The following is a 22,533-nucleotide window of genomic DNA, read 5'->3' as shown; positions in this document are numbered from 1 at the left end:
GGATCGCTGCTGTAGGTGAATCACATTAAAAGCTGCATGAATAAAAAATAGACATCTCGTCTGCCATGCTTTCTTTTTAGGATTATATTTTGGGCTTTTTGCCTTTATTTGATAGGGACTGCTGAGGAGCAGACAGAGAGAGAGAGGAGATGACAGGCAGCAAAGGGCCACAGACAGGAGTCGAACCGGCGGCTACTGCAGACGACTAATTGGGCAAAAGCTCTACTAACTGAGCTACGGGGGCATCCCTGCTATGCCCTATTTAATGGACTCATATTATATTCAGTGACCCAATAAGTCTTTAAAACTGTATAGTCTGATACAGATATATTCAGAAAATACAGGACTGCTCTATGTGATGCTCAGGCATTTATGTCCATCTTAACCTGCACTGGTCAAAGTGTGAATATTAGACTTGTATTAGTGCCACCAGTTTCAGTCTCGTCTTATTTGAGCCCCATGCTATCCTTATCCGTTTCATTTCACATTATCCTCTTTCCAAACCTCCTTTGTCAGTTTTACCTCCATCCAAGTTATTTAATTAACCTATTTCTTTACCTTTCTCCTCTTTTCATCGTCTGCACATGCCTGTTCTTACTGACTTATCTCTTTTTCATCTTTTACTCTCCCACCTCTTTCTTCCGTCTTGTCGGTGCAGTACCTATCGACTGGTGACTGGAAGATTACAGAGGCTTTGCTACAGCAGCACTCAGCTGTGTTAGTGGAAGCCCTGCATTACTGCACGGTGTTTCAGTACATACTGTACAGACGCACACAGCTAGAGGGAAGCTACAGTTAGTATGTAGGCAGGATGATAAGATGAACTCTGTCTCAGACACTCGATTACAGACACAGTCACTCATATTTAAATGTGTGCAGTGTGTATTTAACGTCACAGCTTTTAAGTACCACTAAAAGATCATATTACTTCATCTTCTTTTTCTTCTGCTCTTATTATGTTTGTCGTTATTTTCTAAAATGCTATGAATTTGCCTACTTTAGAGTCACAAAGTTAACTCAAGATACTGCTAAAAGTCTTAGATTGAAAGGGCATTTGCAGGTCTAAAAAAACAGAGTTCAGTTTCCTCATGGCAGAAAGGCCTTCAAAGGTATTAAAAAAGCCTGGTAATGTTAGTTATGAAATGTTTCTGTATTTGATTGAAGCCCGTTTGTGTTTTAGTCAGCATCATCAAGGCATTCAGTGTCAGTTTTAGCAAAAACTTAAATGAATTAATCATTTTTAATTGGTTAATCCATCTTCCATTTTCAATCTATTTTATGCCACTTATGCAGGTCCAGGTCACATTAATTTGATTAATTATATGATTAGAAATTATTGTTGCATGCTGCAGGGAAATAATTAAAAAATGAGATATAATGATAAATAATTCTAGCCAATATTTGTCCCCACTGGTTTTCCGTCATACTTGCATTCTTTAGCTGTTAAATAGTCACAAACTTTAATCTATAGATTAGTGCACAGGGACAGAATTTTCAGTCAGTCACAAATTTTCAAACTAAAATGGACAAGCATAGTAGAAAAAGCAGCCAAGTCCATGTTGGGCGGAGGTCAGGGTGGATGGGTGGGTCAGACACAGGAGTTTGAGGGGTTCGGTTCTCGCATGAGACTAATAGTCAGTGTTGACAGTTTTAAGGAATTAGTTATTTATTTCAACCAGTGACCGTTTTTTTTTAAACCAAACCAAGTAGTTTCGGTGCCTAAACCTAACCAGTGTACTTCATTTTGAAACTGTAACAATGGTGGATAATATGTTAAATTAAAAGTTGTGCTGAGTTCCATGAAAAACAATTGAAAAATCATGTCCATGTACACAGATCTATGAATTAATTTTTTGTGTTAATTTCACAAACTGCTATTAGACTGTTATAAATTGCAATTATTAAAAAGCTCTTTAAAGGCTTGATGAAACCTGCAGAAACCCTGGTTGAGTTGAAAGCCCCCACAACTGATTAGGAAAGTATTATCCAGTCTTCAGGAGCCTGCATTTATCATTTGAGGCAGAGCTTTTCAAAATCACAATACCCAGCCGAGTCTCTCTGTGGGTTCGTCTCAAAAGAGTTGCCATTTCCATCACATGTATGCAGATCCAGGCAATCTAATGAGGCCGTTAATGTAAAGGTTGATGTTTGCATATCCCTGAACGGCAGCCGGGGAGCCAGGTAGAGAAGGCGCCTGTCTCTCAAGTCCAGTTCAGCTGCATAATGTGACCACCAGCTGGACACAAACAGGAAAACAGAGGGCTAAACACCAACAGATGTTTTCTAAAGCTAAGAGCAGGAACATGAAATAAAAACACCCGCAAAGTCATGGGAAAACATCTGAATGAGCTAAAATCCTCATTATTTTCTTTCTGTTCATATGTGCTCTGCTGTTTGCAATGCTTGTTTGTGTCTCTGTTCGCTTGTGTGTACCTGTCTCATTGTCTCGTGTTGTGTGTGTGTGTGTGTATGGTGAACTCGTGTGTGTCACTATCTGTGAATGCTCCTTATCAGTTCCTGCCATTCATAAAACCGCCTCATGGATGAATTTCAGCTGTGTCACTGCTGCATATTAAAAGTATAGTGATATTGATATTTTGTGCTGTCATTCTGCAGGAGTAGACATTTTGATTAAATCTCCTGATATTTTTTTCCACTGTGTTATGAGTTGCGATTTTTATACGCTCTCGAGATGAAGGGAAGAGAACTCATTTTAATACTTGGGCTTAAAACTCATAAAACAAAAGGAAAAACATTCAGGCGTTTTGTGGAAAATGTCTACTGCTGCTAAATAAAAGCCTAAGTTTAAGTTTTTGGTGCTGTTTCTCTCTCATATCACACCCCTCTTCTTTTGACACTACCCCTTCTTTCCCACACTCCCTAACCTTCATCCCCTTCTTTTTCCGTGTACCTCATCTCTTCCACTGTCCTTTCTTTCCTTCCTCTCTTTCCTTGTCCCTCGTCTCCCTCCCGTCCCTGCTCTCTTTTTTAGTGATGGTGGCATGGGTCAGTCTCAGGACGACAGCATCGTGGGAACCAAGCAGTGTCGTCACAGCGTGGCCATCATGCCCATCCCCGGGAACCTGTCGTCCAGCAGCCCCGACCTGCTCCAACCAGCCACTAGCGTTCTCGACTTCTCCAACCCGGCAGGTAAGAAAACACTCCAACTCAACGAAATCAAGAGGTTTCTGTGTGGACACAACTGTGGATCTCTATTCCTCTGCTGTTGTTTTCATGTGCTTGTTGAGGTTTCAAACATTATTGACAAGAATGTCACCAAACTTGATGAAATATTCTGTTGTTATACTCCATAATACAGCAGTTGGCTCATGGGTGGCAATACATTTTATGTCATTTTAAAGAACAATCTCAGTTTATTACACTGTGGTTTTCTAGTCTTAAACATCACAAGCAGACGGCAAAATGTTTCACCAAAGATTTTGAGTGGTTTTCTTTTGTTGGTTTGTTTATTGTTATGCAATAAATTTGATGACATATTTTTGTAGGTCAGCTGAAAGTTAGCATCATTCTGGTTCCCTCTGCTAAAAGCCAATGGGATTCTTCTATTGGATATTCGATTAGTGCAGAAAATTAGCTCTGTGGCAAACAGAAGTTTATGATAGAGACATGTTGAATCGCCTGAAACAAAAAGCTAACGTTAAGATCTACACCACGGTTGCATGACTTCAAAGTCATAACCACAAAGTGACTAGTGTTCTGCATGATGATATTTAATGTCCCCAACAACCTCTGTGGTCTCAAGTAGCCACTGGTCAGCAACTGAAAGCTAGTATTAAGGAGTATTGATATAAGTAGTGTCATGCACAAAAGGCGGTGTTGTTCATGTGTCTGTTTGCAGGGTTTATATAATGTTGGAGGGCCATGGCTCCAGCACGTCACCAAACTATGTTTCAGAACTGCCCAAAAAACAGTTGAGTGGTCAGTCTCCAGAATTCAATACTACATAGTTCTCAGTGTTTTCACATTTTTTTGCCAACAAAGTTCTAACATGTATAATGTGTTCAGAAGAAAAACTCCCCTTTTCCTTTACAAAGACTTTAAAAGTCCACTGGTCAATTTCTAGCTTGGGTGTTCTCTCTTTTTCTCCCTGTTTGAGAGTTTCCTACTATTACTGTCAGTCACTATCACAAGGCAGAAATGCAAAAAACTAAAACTAAACATAAACAATTTCCAAATCTTGGTAATAACAAATATGAGTAATCCTTAATTACTAATTGTCCTGGCTGTGTTCAAGGGACAGCATCTTATCTTTGGTCTGATTTGTTTCTTTGCATCTTTCTTGCTAAAAGCATTTGATGGTTAGCTTATTTATCTTTTTGAATATAGCAACACTTGAGAAAAAAGAGCTGAAATTTCTCTCTTGAAGTGAAACTCAGTAACATTGAAACATGAAACAAAGCTTGAACCGGAGCACATTCATGTTAACAACTTGTTACAAACTGCTTCACCTAAGACGAAACCCAAATTCCTAAAAACTCACTCACTGTTTTTCATGACCTTCATGACATTATTTCAGGTGTCAGACAATTCAGTGCTTCTTACCTGAAGCTGTTTGTCACACTTGACTTGAAACCTCGGCCCCGTTTGAACGGTGAAAGCCACTTGTGGAGTGAAGGACTCCAGCGCTCAGAGCCGCTGTACAGACAATCTGTCACCCTTGAACATAATCGCATAAAGCAGCCATATGAGAAGTGTAGTGTTGTGTGCATTTGGTTTTCTCCAACACAAACTCTCCGTCTCTCCTCTTTTATCTTCGTCTCTCTCCTTGAAACACTCCACACTCCACAAAAACACTTGTGCTGACAAAGGAACACATATCTATTCAGTCAGAGGAGGCTTCTAGCATAGGTACACACACATATTCACACCCACACACACACAACCCGGGGTCTTTCCTTTTGAAGTGCCACCGAGCTGTTGCAGAATTTTGTCCGTCTGACAAGAATTAACCTCCTGGCCTATAAGACTTATTTATTCCTTCTCTGTCTGACTGGTTTCTGCGAGCGTAATTATTTAAACTAACATGAAGGACTCCCTGTGTGTGATTTGGGTGTGCGTGTGCGTGTGCGTGCATTACTGAGATTGAAATATGGCGAGAGGAAAGAAGAAAGAGAAAGTGGAAAGGTGAAAGAGAGTGAGAGAGTGAATATGGTACTGATTTATTCCGCCGGCCATTTGTCACTGATGCGCGCACACACACACACACACACACACACACATACACACACCTGCACGTATTTCCCTAGTTTGTAGACCTATACATCACGTGGTTGTGTTGTACTAGAGTACAAACACACACACACACACCAACTGGGCCTCATTAATCATTCGCCATTAGATCAAGTTTCCTTGAGTCCTCTGGCCTCCCATTAGATTTAATAGTAGAGGGGAGAACAGCCGCTCAAACTAAACCCTGTTCCAGATGCTCTGCAGGGCTGGTAATACCTCCTAACTCCAACCTGTAATTACATTAGGACAGCTGATGCATCACTATCAACTTTCCGCTGTCCATACTAATGTTGTCACCATACCTGAATATTAAATTTCAAGACAATACCAGTTTTAAAAAAAAGCAGTACTTGAAGAAAATAAAAGGAAAAAATTCCTAAGCACACAAAACAGGACTTTTTTTTGCACTCGGTGCTGGTACAGAAAAAGTTGCTAAACACTGTCTGGTTTTGTTACGTTGCAAGTCGGAAATCGGCACCAGACACCTGCCAAATAGTCTCGCATAGCCAGACCTCCATCTACAGTGCTCAGCCCTGCAGAAAGCTCTGGCTCTGCACATTATCGTTCTGCTTTAGGGGGGAAAAAAAACACCCTGCCTTGTTTGCAGTTCTTTAAACCAATCACAGGTGTTGTTGGCTGAGCTAAGCCCTGGATGCCATCACAGTGCCCTCGCAAAATAGGTTTGGGGATAACTTATTTTGGTGGAACGTTTCCACTCGAAAATTCAGTCATTATCTACTGCTGATTTAAGCAACTCAAAAAAAAAGACTGACCTTGGAGCCACGTTCTTGTGCGTGTGCACGGCTTTAAAAGTTCCTGGTTAAATAAATTGTTACAGATATAGTCCAACTTTATGAGACAGTATAACAAAAACTGAGCAGTTAACTTAATTTCTTAGAACTTTTTAAAACATAGGCTATAAAGTGCTTCCAATGAAAATATATGTGTACCTACCAAATAAAGAGAAACCCTGAGAAGACACTAGAATAAATCAAATCTTAGCAAGAATCTCGGAAATCTTTTGCTCATGAGCCCTCAAGTTGTTGGGTTACAACAATGATTGGATTATAAATTAGCTTTTTTCTGTATTGGAGGGATGAATTTGTCAGCTTTTATTGGTTTAAATTATTGGTTGGATTTTAGCAGAAGAGGAGCAGGAATTGAATCAGGATTATTTGTTCTTTTCAAATGTGATAGCTGTTTTCTCTGTCTCCATTCTTAACTTGAAATTGATTATACTTGGATGTTGGACTGTTGGTTGGACAAACTCTGAGTTTTGGGAAATTGTGATGGGTATTTTTCAACCTTTCATCCGCTGAATGGTGAGTCATTTAATATACAACGCAGCCCTGCTTCAAACAACAAATGTAGAAACAGCTGAGAATTGCAGTGAGGACATAATTGCTGTGTTGTTCTTTTTGGTTCTTAGAGATATAGGTAGAGCAAAAGTGCCAACGTGTCTTTTCATGTGTGGCTCTGAGCAAAGTCATTCTCTCAGATCCTCAGTTTTTTCTCAGCCTTTATTCTTTTTGTCTCTCTATTTCTCTCCACTTTCTCCTCCTCTGTCTTCCTCTCCTACTGTTCCCCTCATCCATGGACTCTCGCTGTGATTTTAAACAGATGTTCTCGTGTCGACATGATGAGTCATGCTCCCCTCGGGTTTCACATGAACAGATTAAGGCTACACTAGAAACTCCACTGGTCTTCCCTCCCTTTTCTCTTCTGTCACGATGTTTCCGGTTACTATGTGTCTTTGTACTCCTCCTGCACTTTCTCCTCTTCTCATGTTCACTGTGTTTTCTGTTTTTTTTCCTCTCTGCTTACCAAGCCCTGGGACTGTACTGTAAGTATACATACCTTTAATGCCACTGTTTGATTGTGATCCTGTAAATATTCCTCCCAAATGTTCCCTCAATCATTTTTTTCTTTAATCCATGAACTTATTTTCCACAACTCCATCTTTGTTCAGTAGTTCTGCATCCATGAACTACTGCACATCCTTCAAGCTCTGGTTTGGGCCTTGTATTTATACTTCTTCCACTTGACTTTTTGGTTTGTTTTCACTTTCAAGGGGGTCACCTTAGGGTTGAAGTGATCATGTTTTGCATTTTCACTTAAATCAAGGTGTGATATGCTTCTCTCTGCAAACAGTGGTCTTTAGGAATAAGTGGAGAAATGCTGGACAGTGACCATGACACTGTGATCATGTCATATTTGGCGATATATTCCTTAAGTGCCATAAACATAGAAATCAAATTGCCTTTTTTGCCCGCTGTAGCAACCACAATGCAGAAATGTATATTTTACTTCATTATGGGGCCCCTTTGCATTAATTCATCAGAATGCTGTTAGCTGCCCGTCTGCATAAAAGGAGGCTTCACTTTAAACTACATTTGCATAAAGCAGTAACATCACTGTTCTGTCATGGGCAAAACAGACGGTGCCTCTGCCTAACAACCAGACAACATCTACACAACACAAAAACCACAGACTTTTAACAACAACCCACATTAGCTTTCCTGCTAAAGCTTCCTATCCAACTTCCAAACATGAACACGTCTTGTCCTGCACCATAACTTATCTAACAAGCAACCAAACATTCACTGAGAACATGTGCTCTGCTGCGAACTTAAGTTTGCAGGCTAGATGCGCAGCCGCAGCACATTAAAGAGCATGTAAACAAAAGCTGCATTTCTACCCAAAGCATTTAGAACTTTCACTCTCAGGAACTTCTTTTTTAGATGTCGGTGTGGTCCTTCAGTAACACTTAAACACAACAACACACTGTTGGCTCATGACTTATAAGCTACAGCACAAGTTTTTTGACTTTGTGTCTCGGTCCCCTGCTGCCAGTAACAGAGCAAACCCTGCAGGCTGCTGTCAGTCAAACAGCCACGTCCTTCCAGCCACTGAGACAAAAAGAGGCATGAAGGAAGATGGTAACTGATGCAACCATGTGGCTTTAGTGTATATTTAAAATACAAAAACAGACTGTTGCCACACAGAGGCATAAGTACTGTTAAGCTGTGGCTACAGAGACAAATCTAGTTAGTAGGATTGATTTTCATAGTTGGGTTTAGTCTCTTCAGGGGGATTGTTGATGATAAAAAAGTCATAAAATAACACTAGCTGTATACACTTCAATGTGCAACCTTGTTCAGGAATGAAACATCCTCCTAACAAGTACATTAAGATACATGTTTTTCATTTGTGCCCTGGTGTTTAACCCCTGCTACTCTCCTCCACTCTCCTCTCAGCCATAATGTCCTCCTCTGCTCTGTATGCCTTCATGTGTGATTTATGTTTTCCGACTGTATGATGGAGTGACTGGGAAAAGCTTTGGCAAACACCAGAAAGGAGAGCGAGGAGGAGGAGGAGACTGAGGCTTGTGGAAAGTGTGTAGCCTCTCTTAGTGCTGTGTTTGCAAAAACCCATGAAGACTTTTTTTTCCCTTCCCTGTGTAGAAATCCTCTTTGGCTTCAGTCCATGAATAAATTCTCTGGTGTTGAGGAAAATGAATGATACCTTATTAAAGATGGTAATTGATTGGATGTTGGGCTGGACGGGCAGCGATTGTCCCCCCGCGTGCAGGTCAGGTCGCAGCTCGTCCAGAGGATTAAAGATGATTAAGCCCCCCGGATATGATAGCCAGCTATTTAGCCGAGAGCTTCCCACTCTCTCATCGCAAATCACAGCTAATGAGACACAAAGCATTTAGCTTCCACTCAGCCCACCCTCACCACCCTGCTGCACACAAACAGAGAGGAGCTCTGCTGCTGCAGCAACACAGAAAACATGGAGGGAGCCACACACTTAGTCCTCTGACGCAATCTTTGTGTTTCTGATTCTAAGAATCAGTTTATCTGCACATATAGCCTTCTTCAGAGTACAAATCAGTGATCATTTGACTGACATATTAAGTGCACGTGTCATGTGATTTCAATTAATAGGTTCACCACAGAGAGGTCACTCATAGGCAAAACTGGCCTCAAACATCAAAACATCAGTATGTCCACATTCCAGGAAGCATTAAAAAGACAATTTGCCACTTCTCATGTGGAAGTTGACGGTACATGTAGTCAATTAAAGCAATAAATTCCTGTGTGTGTTATATTAACTGAGAAAGCTGAGGTTTCCTGCTGCAAAATCTGTTGTTCCTCCTGAACGCAGTGATGTCACAGTGATATAGTTGGTGTTAAGGAGGAACTACAGACTGTTTCAGTTTGGAATTGGGTAGCCAGGTACTGTGCTAGATTAGTGTTTTTATTACTCAGCGCTGTGTTTTGGCCAACAAAGTAATAGCCATAGGCTGTTGTGATACAAAGCAATGTGGACATGGGCGTCAGTAGCTTGCATGCAATGCATCCAGGTCAGTGAAGAAGGAGGTTAAACTCACTTGAACCGACTCACAAATACTGCAGGCCTGTCTGGTGCTCTCAAGGGTGAAGTACACTTTCACAGGAAAAACTTTTGGAGGATTGATCCACAAAAACACTGGAGCACATAGAGTTTTTTATTCTTCAAAGCCTGTTTTCAACAGAATCAGTTTTCATTTTTGATAATGCAAAAGTACTTTCCTCAGTAAGTATCTCTGTAATATGACAAGTTACTTTTTAATGAAAGTGATCCTGTAATGTAGTTACTTCAAGTGTTTTCCAACACTGATTCTGGTGCATGTAGGCGTTGTCGACAGCAGCAGAACTCGGCTTTCTTGATCGACATAGCACACACTGGGGAGTTTATTACTTCAACTGACTGCTTTTTTTTTATCACTAGTACTGATTGGACATCCGGAAAAAAGTGAAAAACTTTCCCTTTAAATGTAAATTAGAAAAAGGCAGAGTAAAATTTGCACATTAGGCAAAGCAGAAAAACATTGGTATGCTTGCGTTCGAATCAAGAAAAAAAGTTGGTGAAACACTATAAATATGCATTCAAGCTACACATATAAAGGTACAATATGCATAAGGAATCATTTGGCAGGAGGTACAGAATAGAAAAACATTTAGATGCATATATACAGGTTGGAAAAAAGAATATATGAATATATTAACCTATGCAGAAAAGAAACAGAAAGCAACTGCAACATTTACACACATGGTCACATCCAGACTGATGCTACCTCCCTCGAAAAATCCTCACATCTTTCATTCATAAATCACAGATATTGGAAATACAATGAACCTGTATACACACACACACACACACACACACACACACACACACACACACACACACACACACACACACACATACAGTGACACACACCAACCAGCTCTTTATACAAGCAGAGGTGATTGATTATCAGCATTCACTCTAACGTTATTGTTATTGGCTTTACCTTCAGCAATTTGTTTCTGCTTATTGTGCTGCTGCTTCTGCTGCTGTAATGATGATGATAATAAAGCTACCCGAGCTATTGTCATCTAAACACAAACACACACACACACTCACCTAAAGATCCCCACGGTCGCAGACAGATGAGAGATCTGTGTGCTAATAAAGGTGAAGGTAATGACTTTGTGTCTGAAGACACTTAACCCTTTTCTGCTTGGTAAACAGGATGAAGCAAGGGTGTGTGTATGTGTGTGTGTGTGTGTGCATGCACTTGAACAAAGTCATCAGTCAAGCAGACCTTTTTATTTGGTTTCTCGATGATCTCTTCGTGATCTCCCCCCCATCTTCAGTTTACGTGATGATGGAGCTCTCTGGCTGCCCGTGGCTAATGGGCCGTACCCTCTTCCTTACTCAAACACAGGGATCTCTAATGCAGTATTTCACTCAGGGGGAACATTTCCATTATTTAACACACATCGCAGCGTGTGAGTCGCGTGCAGCTGCTCCAGCATCAGCTGCCCCAGGAAAGTGAGGGGTTTATTTTAGCCTCTTACTGTTGAATATTGCTTTAAATCAATTAAACAATAACACAGTATGTCATCTAGCATGGAAAAAACAGAGTCATTGTGAATTATTTTGCATTCACAGCTTTTAAATGTTACATTGCATAATGTGGCAGAGTAAATGATTTAAGTTTTTATTTAGTTAAATTATTGAATAAGGAAACTGTGTTTTGATCTATTTTTTTCTGCAGGTCCTTCATAGTCTTAATAAGATGTTTTATAGAACAGGTGAAAGGAATCAGTTTTAACTTCTAACTCAGTTTTCATTATTATGAACAAATGTATGAGCAGGTCACATAACAGAAAGACGGTGTGAGATGAAAATGTCTGAATGCATGATTAGTGTGAGATTCCTCTTTCTTCTACAATTGTCACACAGCTCTTGGCACACTGTTGTTTCTCTTTCCTTTTGAGTTGCATGTGTCCTGTTTTTAAGTGAGTCAACAAGGCTATGAATGTTGAGTAACCAGTCATGTCATGTCACATTTCCCCAAAGTCATTTACAGTATTTGTTTTTTATGCACAGTTTAAGAGAAAGTACAGTCTGTATGTTTTATGTACTAAAGGGATAGTTTGATATAGAATTTTATGAGGTACTTATTAATACTCAGTGTATTAGCTACAGTAGATGACAGTTCGGAGAAGCAGAGAGGAGTATTAGCATGGAAGCTAAGTAATGCACTGCTGTGGGCAGGGCCAGCCACAAAGGGTATTTAAGTAATTTAAAAAAGGTCCACCTTAAAAAAAATCTGTATGTGTATGCTATATTTAGAATATTTTTGCCTCATAGGACACAGGACTTGCTGGTACACTTGCTGCCTCAATCTTTTAGTTTGCGTTATTGTGTGGCTTTTGTACTCTAAAGAGTTAGTTCGGATTCACCAAAGGCACACAATAACACAAACAAACTAACTTGTGTTCTGTGAGGTAAAATTAATGATTTTGTCAACAGGGTTTGGTTGGTTTGGAGAGAGTGATATCTGGCTTACATCATGGCAGTTTTACATCAGGAAAGGCTGGCTAAAGTGATTAAAATATATTCTAAATAAAGCATAAACTGTAGGTGGGCTGTTTTTAAGTGGCTAAAATGCCTTTTGCTGCTGCTTCTGTCCACTGATCTTGGTTATGTTTTAGCTTCCTTGCTGATACTCCTCTCTACTTCTGCAAAGTGGGCGCGTGCAAACCTGCATCTACTTTCGATAATACAGTGACTATTGTTAAGTATCTCGTATGAACCCACTTCCAGTAATCTGCACTGTCCCTTTAAACTAAATGTAAACGTGGAGATGTCGCCAGGTGTGGCATCATCAAGCAAGTCCATTAGAAAATTGACTTCACAGAAAGATTGACTGAATTTATGTAACAGTTTTGTTTTAAAGAAGATGAAAGGTTATTGTAACCTCAGAAACTGTTGTGTTTTTTGACCCTTTGCCCATTTGGTTTCATACCAAAGAAGTTGTTGGCAGGAGAGCAGTCTGCTCAGCCAGTCTGTTCAGAGAACGGACATAAGTCTGGTCACCTGAAACCCTCAATAATGTATTGAAGATCAAATATAAAAACCATAACTTTATAGCATTCCTGCCATTACTTCATTTCATATTGATCACGTTATTGGTACTCAAGACAAAGACAAATACAAAAAATTACAAAACTGCATTTAGATTACTGTTTTATTGTGTCGTAAACTTTACACTACATTCAATTTTATTGCATTATTGGCATTTGTAACAGTGTTGGCCTCCACATGCTGTAACCATCAATTCATCCAACTCCGATCAATCACTGACAGCCCTCCTCTTTTTTTTCCTCTCTCTTCCTCTCCAGACATCCCTGACCAGGTGATCCGGGTGTTCAAGGCTGACCAGCAGAGCTGCTACATCATCATCAGCAAGGACACTACGGCCAAGGATGTGGTCGCCCACACTGTCAACGAGTTCGGCCTCATCGCGGCACCCGAGACCTACTCCCTGTGTGAGGTTTCAGTCAGCCCGGAGGGAGTGATAAAACAGCGCCGCCTGCCCGACCAGCTCTCCAAACTGGCTGATCGGATTCAGCTCAACGGCAGGTAAGAAACACAAGAATTATGCTGCTGTTGGATATAATTTTTTGGAAAACCTAATACTACGGACTAAAGCATTTAAGATGTGCATTCTTAAGCCCAAATGTTTCTCTGTCTCTGCAACTTAAACATGCAGGAAATGATTCTGGAGAAAGGAAACAATAATAAGGGTCTGGGAATGAGAGTCAACAATCAACTATCTTGCTGACCTGTTATTGGCCAGAATCTTCCATGAGATTTTCTGAAACCTGAAAACAGAGCCAAGAGGAAGAGCAGCAGTCTAGTTTTCTCTCAGAACACAATTACATTATGCTTCAAGGTTATTATTGAACTTTTGCCCAATGATGCCAAAAATAAACTGCCTACCGCAGCTTTTAAGTACACAAGTACACAAGGCAGCAAATAAGACTTAATAAACCAGGAAGCAACAATATTTCATGGTCACGGAAGCACATTGGTCCTGGAAAAAGGCATGGACATGTATTTACTGCAGATCCACAGTGGGAGTATTGGACAGAAAGCAGCTGGAAGTGGAACAGAGAAATGGAGAATTTATATAGACCTATGTCTTGTTGACAGCTTGAATGCTAAACCAAAGCGATGACCCACAGTGCCTGGACTCCAAGCCCAGAATCCTGAGATTTTTTTTTTTCCAAAATTATTTCTGGGTTGGGCACACAGTGCCACACAGCGCTCAGTGTTTTGTGCAACTACTGTGAGCTTTATGCTGCATTCGCATGGACACAGGCAGACAGTTGGCAGAAGGTGTCTAGACAGCATGGGGACAAAAACAAACAAACAGCCCAACAGAATGGCAGGACAGCAAATCGAATCGGTGATATGTTGCAATGATGATGTCACAGTGTTTGCAAAGAATGCAGTAAAATACATTCAATAATTTTGTGTTTATTATTTAAAGGAGCAATATGTAACAGTTACAGGTCCAAAAATTATTAAAACAGAGGTGAGTTGGAGCCATAGACAGTACATTAAATATGTTGAAATCCTATTCAATATACGATCTCAAGGAATCTCAGGCAGGCTGCAGGAATGCTGCAGGAGTGCAAGATGAGTGCAATGTTGTACTTTGACAACAAGTGACAAGAAATCGTCCACTGTAAGTTGGTCAGCTATTTATAGCTGTTAGTTGTCTGTTAGTGTAAAACTCAGCACGTTATCCTGAAAACAAAAGTCCACTCCTCCAAAAATACTCACTCTGGAGTTGGAGTTCACTGACTGTCTGCCAGACTCCATTAACATATTGCTCAGTTTAACTGCTATCAACATCTACTACTTCTTCATGAAAAAGACACTTACTCATTCTGCAAACATTCAGCATTAATTTGAACTCTAATTTAAGTGAAATGCAAACAGTATCACAAGTTACAGGCAGGAATAGGTTTCACAGAAGGACACCACAGCTGTATTTCAACTTGGCATGTTCCCTTAACCTCTGATGACATGTTTTGGTCATTTTATGATTATTTTTTTAAGATAATATAGATTTCTCCTTTATGTAATTGTTCTAGTAGTAGTAGTAGCTTTTTCCTGGTGTGAGGGACTTAATCATTTGTAAGTCTGTCATGGAGGATGGCAAAAAGTTAAAATATTACAAGTTTTTATAATTAACTTTGGGCAGCAATGCCATCTCCTGTTAACGATATTCCCTGACAGCCTCATCTAATTTTACTGTCCTGCTCTTGTTCACTAAAATGATATCCGGTTTGCTGCCTATTGTCTCCTTTAATCCGTGTGAATGCAGCATTATTCTGTAAATAGATATCCAGCGTCTGCAGAAGAATTTAATCCGATACCTTATAAGGCACTGTTCTGTGATGCTGTTCATTCATTCTCCGAGGTGTAAATCAGTTCCTGAGTAAATGACCTGAATGAAAACCAGCAGGGCTCCAGGTGCCGAGCACCAGAATTCAGAATCACTGTCCTACTTCAGTGGAATGAATAAATCAAGTGGTGTTGCCTCATAAAAGAGTTGGGAAGCATTTCTAGTTGCTAGTTGCTCACAGTGAATTGCATGTGATGTTGGTCAAGTGCCCGTGTGATGATGCACGCTTCTTTAGAAGCAAAACGCCACTGCCAGCATGTTTTTATTTTTTTAGATGTGCGTCCCAATCTGTTTCTGCACATCACACTGCCGTCTTGATGCCAGTCACATTCCTTTTTTCTTTTTAAGATGAAAGTTAGTAGGACATGAAGGGTAATTGGACTGCAGCCGTAAAACTCTGCTTTAACACGGCTCCCCTGTCCGTTTTTCACACTTTTCCCCCTCTCTCCTGGTCTCCTGTGGTCCCTCATCAGTCCCCTCCCAACTAGGTTAGCAATGAATATTTCATCCTCTGTCAGGGGCGGAGGCCTCAGCAGACAGCATGGCACGTCTGGAATTATTCATACACACACTCGCATGCACACACAGGCTCGTACAGAGATATATGGATACAGACGGTCACCTTCCTCTACACAGTCACACGTCTATAGGCAGATAGACATGCAAATGCTGAGTTTATATACCTGTATGCATCTGTGCATATGCATAAATTCTTACCAAGGAAGTCTTAAACACGTATGGACAGACACTCACTCACCTAGAAGACACTCATGGTAACACCCCCGTGTTTGTGATGGATGGCTGAGCTGCAATTTCCATACTGTGAGATACTGGTAGAAAAAAACGTTAAAGGAGACAGTTCACCCCAAAATCTAAAGTAGATTTTTTTATGTTGTGTTATTTATCCATCTAGTTTTTTTTTTTGGTTTGAGTTGCTGAGTTTTGGAGACATCTGCCAGGGAGATGTCTGCTTTTACTCCAGTGTAATGGGACTAAATGGCACCGAAGAAAAACATTTGAAAAATTCAAAGCCAGTGTCACTTCCCAAAAATCATGACCCGGTTTCTCAACATAATCCACAGACCTTGTTGTGAGTAGTTTCATGTAGGAACTCCTACTATTTTTTTTTTTTTTTTGACCAATATGAATCTTGCAGGTAGTAAGACAGGCAGCAACTGAACTCCGACTGCAGAGTGTGTATTTTCAGAGCAGTGGGCTTTTCTTTTCAGGAAAACAGGTTTAGCTTTACATTGAGAAACAATTGACAGTTATAAACAGCAGATCAACTGACAGTGTATGACTTGTGTCAGTTGTTGTTACTTATTTGCAGTGTTGTGCTCGTCTTGCACTCCTGCGGTGTTCCTGCAGCCTGCTTGAGCTTCCTTGAATCTGGAGAGGAGGGGGCGGGGCAAAATAACTCACTTTAACCATAGATCATATATTAAATATGATTTCAATCTATTTAGTAAATTGCCTTTGGGTCCAACCTGCTATTTAGACTGCAGTACTCATGTTTAGTTGTGCAGCTGCTACATATTTCTCTTTAACTGTAAAGGTTAAAGGTTGACTGTGCAACATCTGCTTCATTCTTAGTATTTTTTTTCTTTATCTCATTGTAGTTATTTACTAGCTAAGTAAAATATTTACCCTCAGAGATGGTTTATCTTGCTGACATGACTGAAAAATGATATTCCACTGTCCTGTTCTGCAGTATTTTCACATGTATATACATGGTGCAGTGTCAGCAGGACATACGTGCAGTATGTATGCAGCACAGTTTGCGGTGGTTGTATTTATCAGCAGCAGCAGGGAAATATTTCTCTGCCTCGCCTCTCTGTCCCTGCATCCCGCCTCCTCCTCCGTCTCTCCTTCTTTCCGCAGCCGATGATTGACAGGAGGTCCAACAGGGGACAGGCCAAGCCAACAGCAAGCCGTGTTCGCATTGCCAGAATACATATAGACATACACACAAAAAACAAATACACACACAAACCACCAGCGGCCATTTACACTGGCTTGTTTCCAGTGACTTACAGCTTACTTTGTCCATCATTAATTTAGTCTCCTCTCCTCCGTCTCTACAGGACTCTGTGTTAATTGTTTGTTTTTTGACGCAGTCTTCGGTTTATTAATGTCATTTTAATTTGTTTGAGAAAATTGGACCATTAAAGGTATCTCCTCCTTTCCTCTTGTCTCCTCTCCACTCATCTACTCTCCACTTCTCTTATCTCCTTTCCTCTTGTCTCTTGTCAACTCCACTTCTCCTGTTTCCTGTCCTGTTGTCTTCTCTCATCTCCTCTTGTCTCCTGTAGTCTCATCTCTTTTTCTCTTTTCTCCTGTCCCCTTGTCTGGTCTCATCTTTTCTCATCTCCTCTCCTCTTGTTTCCTGTCCACTTCTCCCATTTTGTTTCATTCCTTCTTCTTACCTCTAGTCTCCTCTCTTGTCTCCTGTCCCTTCGTCTAGCTTCATCTCCTCTTCACTCCTCTCTTCTTGACCCATGTCCCCTCCTCTAGTCACCTCTCGTCTTCTCTTTTCTCTTCTTGTCTCCTTTCCTCTTCTCTCATCTCTTTTGTCTCCTGTCCTTTCCTCTTCTCTCCTTTTCTTGTCTCCTGTCATCTCCACTCCTCTTCTTTCCATCCTCTTGTCCTGTGTTGCCTCCTCTAATCTCGTCTCCTCTGATCTCCACTTCTCTCATCTTGCCTCCTCTTCTCTCATGTCCTCTCCCCTTGTCCTGACACCTTCTTTAGTCTCCACTCCTTTCCTCATGTCACCTGTCCTTCTCTTCTTCTCTTATTTCGGCTTCTGTCTTCCTCTTTTTTCACCCCTCGTCTCCTTTCGTCTCCTCTAGTCTCTTCTCCTCTTGTCTCCTTCTGTCTCCTGTCACTCCCTCTAGTCTTATCTCCTTTCGTCTCCAACTCTTTCATCTCATCTCATCTCTTCTCGTCTTCTCTTCTCTCCTCTTGTCTCCTGCCGCCTCCTCTAGTCTGATCTCATCTCATCTTCACTTCTTCTCTCATCTTGTCTCCTCTTCTCTCCTCCTCTTGTCTCCTGTCATCTCCTCTTGCCTCTTCTCTCTTTATTTCCTCTCAGCGTTATTATGAGTTTAGTGTGTTTACAGGTTCTTAGAAAGTCCTAAAATGTCTCAAATCTAAATGTGTACACCCAGCCTTCAAAAAAGTCTGTATTTGAGTTGTCAAAGCAGTTTAAACTTCTGGGTGTGAAAAATTTCTTAAGTTTTATTCTAAGTGTACATTCAGCTTGATCTTCTCGCCTCACATCCTCTTATCTCCTCTTCCTTGCTGCTCTTATGGCAGAGTAACTGGGGGCAATTTAGAGTCACATCTATGCCAACACCCCTGAGGGCTGAAGGTGTACTGGGCACTAAGGTGCTGCGTTCTTAGATGACCACATTACAGTTCCATTAGAGTGGAAATGGGGGGTTTGGGGGTTAGATTTATAAACATAGAGTCACATAACGAAGTAAAAGCGATGGCCTGCTGCTGGAAGCTCTCCCAGAAAACTGTTGGAGATCAACCCTGAAGAGAAATGGCTCTTTCTTTCCCTCTCGCTCATGCACCTGTCGTCTTTCTTACCTCCCTTTTCCTGAGTGCCCATCTCTCCTCTGTCGTTTCGTCTCTCCCCTTCTTTACCCCAAGGTAAAAATATGTCCGTAATCTATCAACACCATCGGTATTTATTCCCTTTCCTCAAACTAATCTTAAGTTGGAGACAGAAAATGTGGCCCTTTAAGATGAAATGTGAACGAGAGGAACATTCAGGAGATTTATCTGGGGGACTTTTTTAACATGTGCAGAAAGTTACAGCTGGATGAAAAACTGGATCCTGTCCACCCACCTGTCTGCCTCTGCAGCCTTTATTAAAGCATCTGAGGATACTGCAGATCTAGAATCTGCAGCTGCGCTAAAAATACACAGAGATGACTTCACTTTCAAAGTATTTTACTTTCTTAGACAGTATTTCTGTGACTCATGGGGGTTTCTCAGGTATTATATGTTTTTTAGATTTGATAAATTGGCTAGAGAAGTCTGGGGATATCAGGGTATTGTACAGATGACTAAATTCATTAGAAAATAGCAGAAATATAGTTTCTTACAGCCCTTATTGCATTGTGGTTTTCGTGTGTCTGACTGCACTGCAGGCCCAGCTATAGTGGAAGCCAAGCTCTTTTCCTTTATTAAAGTTTTCACTTAAAATAAATATTAGCAAACCGGGAACAACATGTTTACTTGATAGTAATTTTCTTATCATTTTTTGCTGTTCTCCTCCTTGTAGGTACTACCTGAAGAACAATATGGAGACAGAGACATTGTGTTCTGACGAGGACGCTCAGGATCTCCTCAGGGAGAGTCAGATCTCTCTGCTACAGCTCAGCACCATGGAGGTCGCTGCCCAGCTATCCATGAGAGACTTTGAGCTCTTCAGGAACATCGAATCCACAGAGTATGTAGTTTCCAGTTAGTTGGTAACTTTGTTTGTGTGGCAGTTTGCATAAAGAAAGTTAATAAAATGTGTTATGCTCAACACAAAAATAAAAACTCAGACAAGGAAAAAACAAAATAAGAATACTGGTAGTATATTGAGCATCAAGGAAAACCCTGTCGTTGTACACTTTTAACTTTGTGGTCGTGCTTCCCAGGTATGTGGATGACTTGTTTAAACTGGACTCCTCGATTGGAAGTGGTAATCTGAAACAGTTTGAGGAAGTGATAAACCAGGAGACCTTCTGGGTGGCCACAGAGATCCTGAAGGAGCCCAATGCCCTGAAGAGGATGAAAACCATCAAACACTTCATCAAGATCGCTCTGCACTGCAGAGAGTGCAAGAACTTCAACTCCATGTTTGCCATTATCAGGTGAGCACGATGTAGAAAGAGTTTGCGTGTGTATTGGCTTCCTAAATTAATTGTGGTGATGATTTGTTTGTTTCATCATTTTTCTTATTTTTCCTTCAGTTGTAGTATAGTAGTAGCATCAGTAGTAGCACTTCTAATTTTATTTGTTTATTTAACAGGGTTAGTCAGTCACTGACTGTCCCAGAGTTAGACAGATAGCTAAATTTCATCAGCAGTTCCTGGGAAGGCAGGAGTTATGGCATCAAAAGTTACAATTCAGACAGGGTTACAGAGATTATTACATTACATTGTACAAAAAGAGAAATTGTCAGATTGTGCTGGGTATTGTGTTCCAAACGTTTGCAGCTCTGATCGAGAAACCTGACCGGCCAAATTCAAGTAGAATATTTTTGGGTTGTGAGTAACACAAGACATGTGAGGACATCATCTTAGGTTTTTGGAAATGCCAGTCAACATTTGTCACTATTTTAAAACAACTATTGTTATAACAACCCTAAAATCCCTAAAATCTAAAAGCAGATTTCTAGATCCTACAGATATTAAATGCAAAATTACAAGAACAAACAAACACAATGAAAAACAAAACAGATTTTTTTTTTGTTTGCTTTAAAGGTAGTTTTCTTGCATATTTGATATTAAGTCTTAATTCAAGTCAGTCAATTTATGTTTGTTCATTTAGAGTCATTCATAATGATTTAAAATACCAGTACCTGGATGTAGTTTTTACGCTCTATTATTGGTATCAGCATCATCCCCAAAAATCCAGTATCAGTTGAGTTTCCAGTATGCTGTTGATGGTTTGAAAAGAAGAGATTACATGGTGAGGAACAACAAACTTTAAGTCCAAGTGAAAGTAAGAAATTAAAACAAACAGATATAACAGAAATAACAGAGGTGGAGAAAACTTCTGCAAACATTAATAAATGTTCGTTAATCCTGTGGAGTCCGTTAATGAGAGCAGAGGATGACCTCAGCTGTTGAGTTTCTGTTGTGCATCCTGACTGTGATTAAGCTAAACTAATTATTTTTTATACATACAGTGGCATCGTTGTGGCACCACTGCCAGACTGTGTCACCGGGACCAGGAAATGATGCCTCTCAACAACTCATACTTCTTTCTCCGTGTTTGCTCATTTACTTCTGCACCAGTGTCCCAGTCCCGAGAGTAATTATTCAAAAACAGCACGTCATGTTCCCTCTGTAGCCCAGCCTGGTTAATAGGATGTTTATATACATTTGTTTTGCACTGTTTTTTTCCAGTCTACAGTATAAATATTGTTTGCAGTGGTACTGCAGCATACATTTAAATGTCATTTAGATGGAATATATCTTAATTAACAGAAGTGAGTACAGTTTCTCTGCAGTATGACCCGCTCTCTACTTTATTTCTCCACCAAGGATCCATGTTAGAGTAACTGCCCTCTTGTTGTGTCGGGTCACGTGGGTCCACTTCAGATGTGGACTCACAGTTGAAGGATCTGAGCAGTCTGGTGCTCCTCTGCTCGCTGCTGTTAAAGGCACTTTAGAACAGAAGTGTCTGACCTCCGTGTCTCTTTACACTCCTCCTCACAGCAGGATGCCTCTGCACATATGGCTCTCTGATGCATAACCTGCCTGGTGACAGGGGCATTACTCCTGTGTGAGTGTGTGTGTGTAAGAAAGATAACGCACAGGGTTTCCCGTAGTGTTTTAAAGTGGACACACCTTGTTTGTCTCGCCTGAAACTAAGAGTGCCTCTGCTAATGTAATTTATGCAGGAGACACTGGATTATTTGTGCATGTGGTGAGGTGATTAAAAATAAGTGAAAAGGGAAGGTAGTAGATGTGATGAGTTCAGAAATAAAGAGAGGACCAAGGAGAGGAATTGGGTTAAGATGAACCAGAGAAAATCTTGCGATGGAATCAGATCAGCTGCAACATCTGTCAACATGTTGACATTCCATTCCTTGGTCAGACTACACCCATCTTCAAACTCAGCCCTTTTTATTTTCTCAACAGATATGTGACTGCATTTTGCACAGTTGTGATGCCATCATATTGCCAGTATATTCAAAACTGGGTCTGTGGTTGTTCCCATTACGTGGGGGGTCTTCAGGGCCACATTTTGCCATGATGACTCACATGTGCAGACTCACAAGGTGAAATTTTATTTTCTAATGTCTAGACTGGACAGGAATGACTGAAACTGGGGCGTAACATGGATGGACCATTGGCCCCTTCCCTACTTCCAGCGCCTTTGGTTGAAATAGACCCATCTTTGAACTCAGCCTTCATTAAAGTTTTATGACTGCATCTTACAAGGTTGTGACACTATCATGTTGACAAAATCTGTCCACAGACAGACATTTAAAGACCTGCCAAAGTCAGGTTAAAACCACCTCTGTTGTAGTTCCTGCTATAGTTGGACAACATTTTGCCATGATTGACAAGGTAAAAGCGATACCAGCCACGCTGTACACTTAAGTTACAGCCGCTTTTCTGTTTCATGGCAAATTACATGTCATAATGACAATGTCATCTGATGAAAACTCACAAGATCACTTAAGACTTTTCTGACAACATATGCAGTGGAGAAATATAGGTCCTGTAATTTCCTCTTGCCAGTAG

General features: G+C 40.6%; 1 protein-coding gene across 7 annotated transcripts in view; it reads left to right on the top strand.

Annotated features, from left to right (window-relative positions):
• Positions 1–22,533, top strand: part of rapgef6 (Rap guanine nucleotide exchange factor (GEF) 6) — a 147,089-nt gene that overhangs the window by 104,018 nt on the left and 20,538 nt on the right. For 5 of the 7 annotated variants that reach the window (XM_084729940.1, XM_084729936.1, XM_084729935.1 and 2 more), the window contains 5 exons: positions 2,993–3,150; positions 7,079–7,093; positions 12,975–13,215; positions 19,347–19,514; positions 19,711–19,926. In XM_084729940.1, the coding sequence (XP_084586066.1) occupies positions 2,993–3,150; positions 7,079–7,093; positions 12,975–13,215; positions 19,347–19,514; positions 19,711–19,926 (798 nt within the window). The remainder of the gene's footprint in view (positions 1–2,992; positions 3,151–7,078; positions 7,094–12,974; positions 13,216–19,346; positions 19,515–19,710; positions 19,927–22,533) is intronic. The other 2 variants (XM_084729938.1, XM_084729937.1) reach the window with 1 other exon arrangement.

Source organism: Lutjanus erythropterus, chromosome 11, assembly GCF_056507025.1.
Source record: "Lutjanus erythropterus isolate fLutEry1 chromosome 11, fLutEry1.hap2, whole genome shotgun sequence".
In the NCBI taxonomy this organism is placed as follows: Eukaryota; Metazoa; Chordata; class Actinopteri; order Lutjaniformes; family Lutjanidae; genus Lutjanus; species Lutjanus erythropterus.
This window is presented reverse-complemented; position numbering and strand designations above follow the sequence as displayed.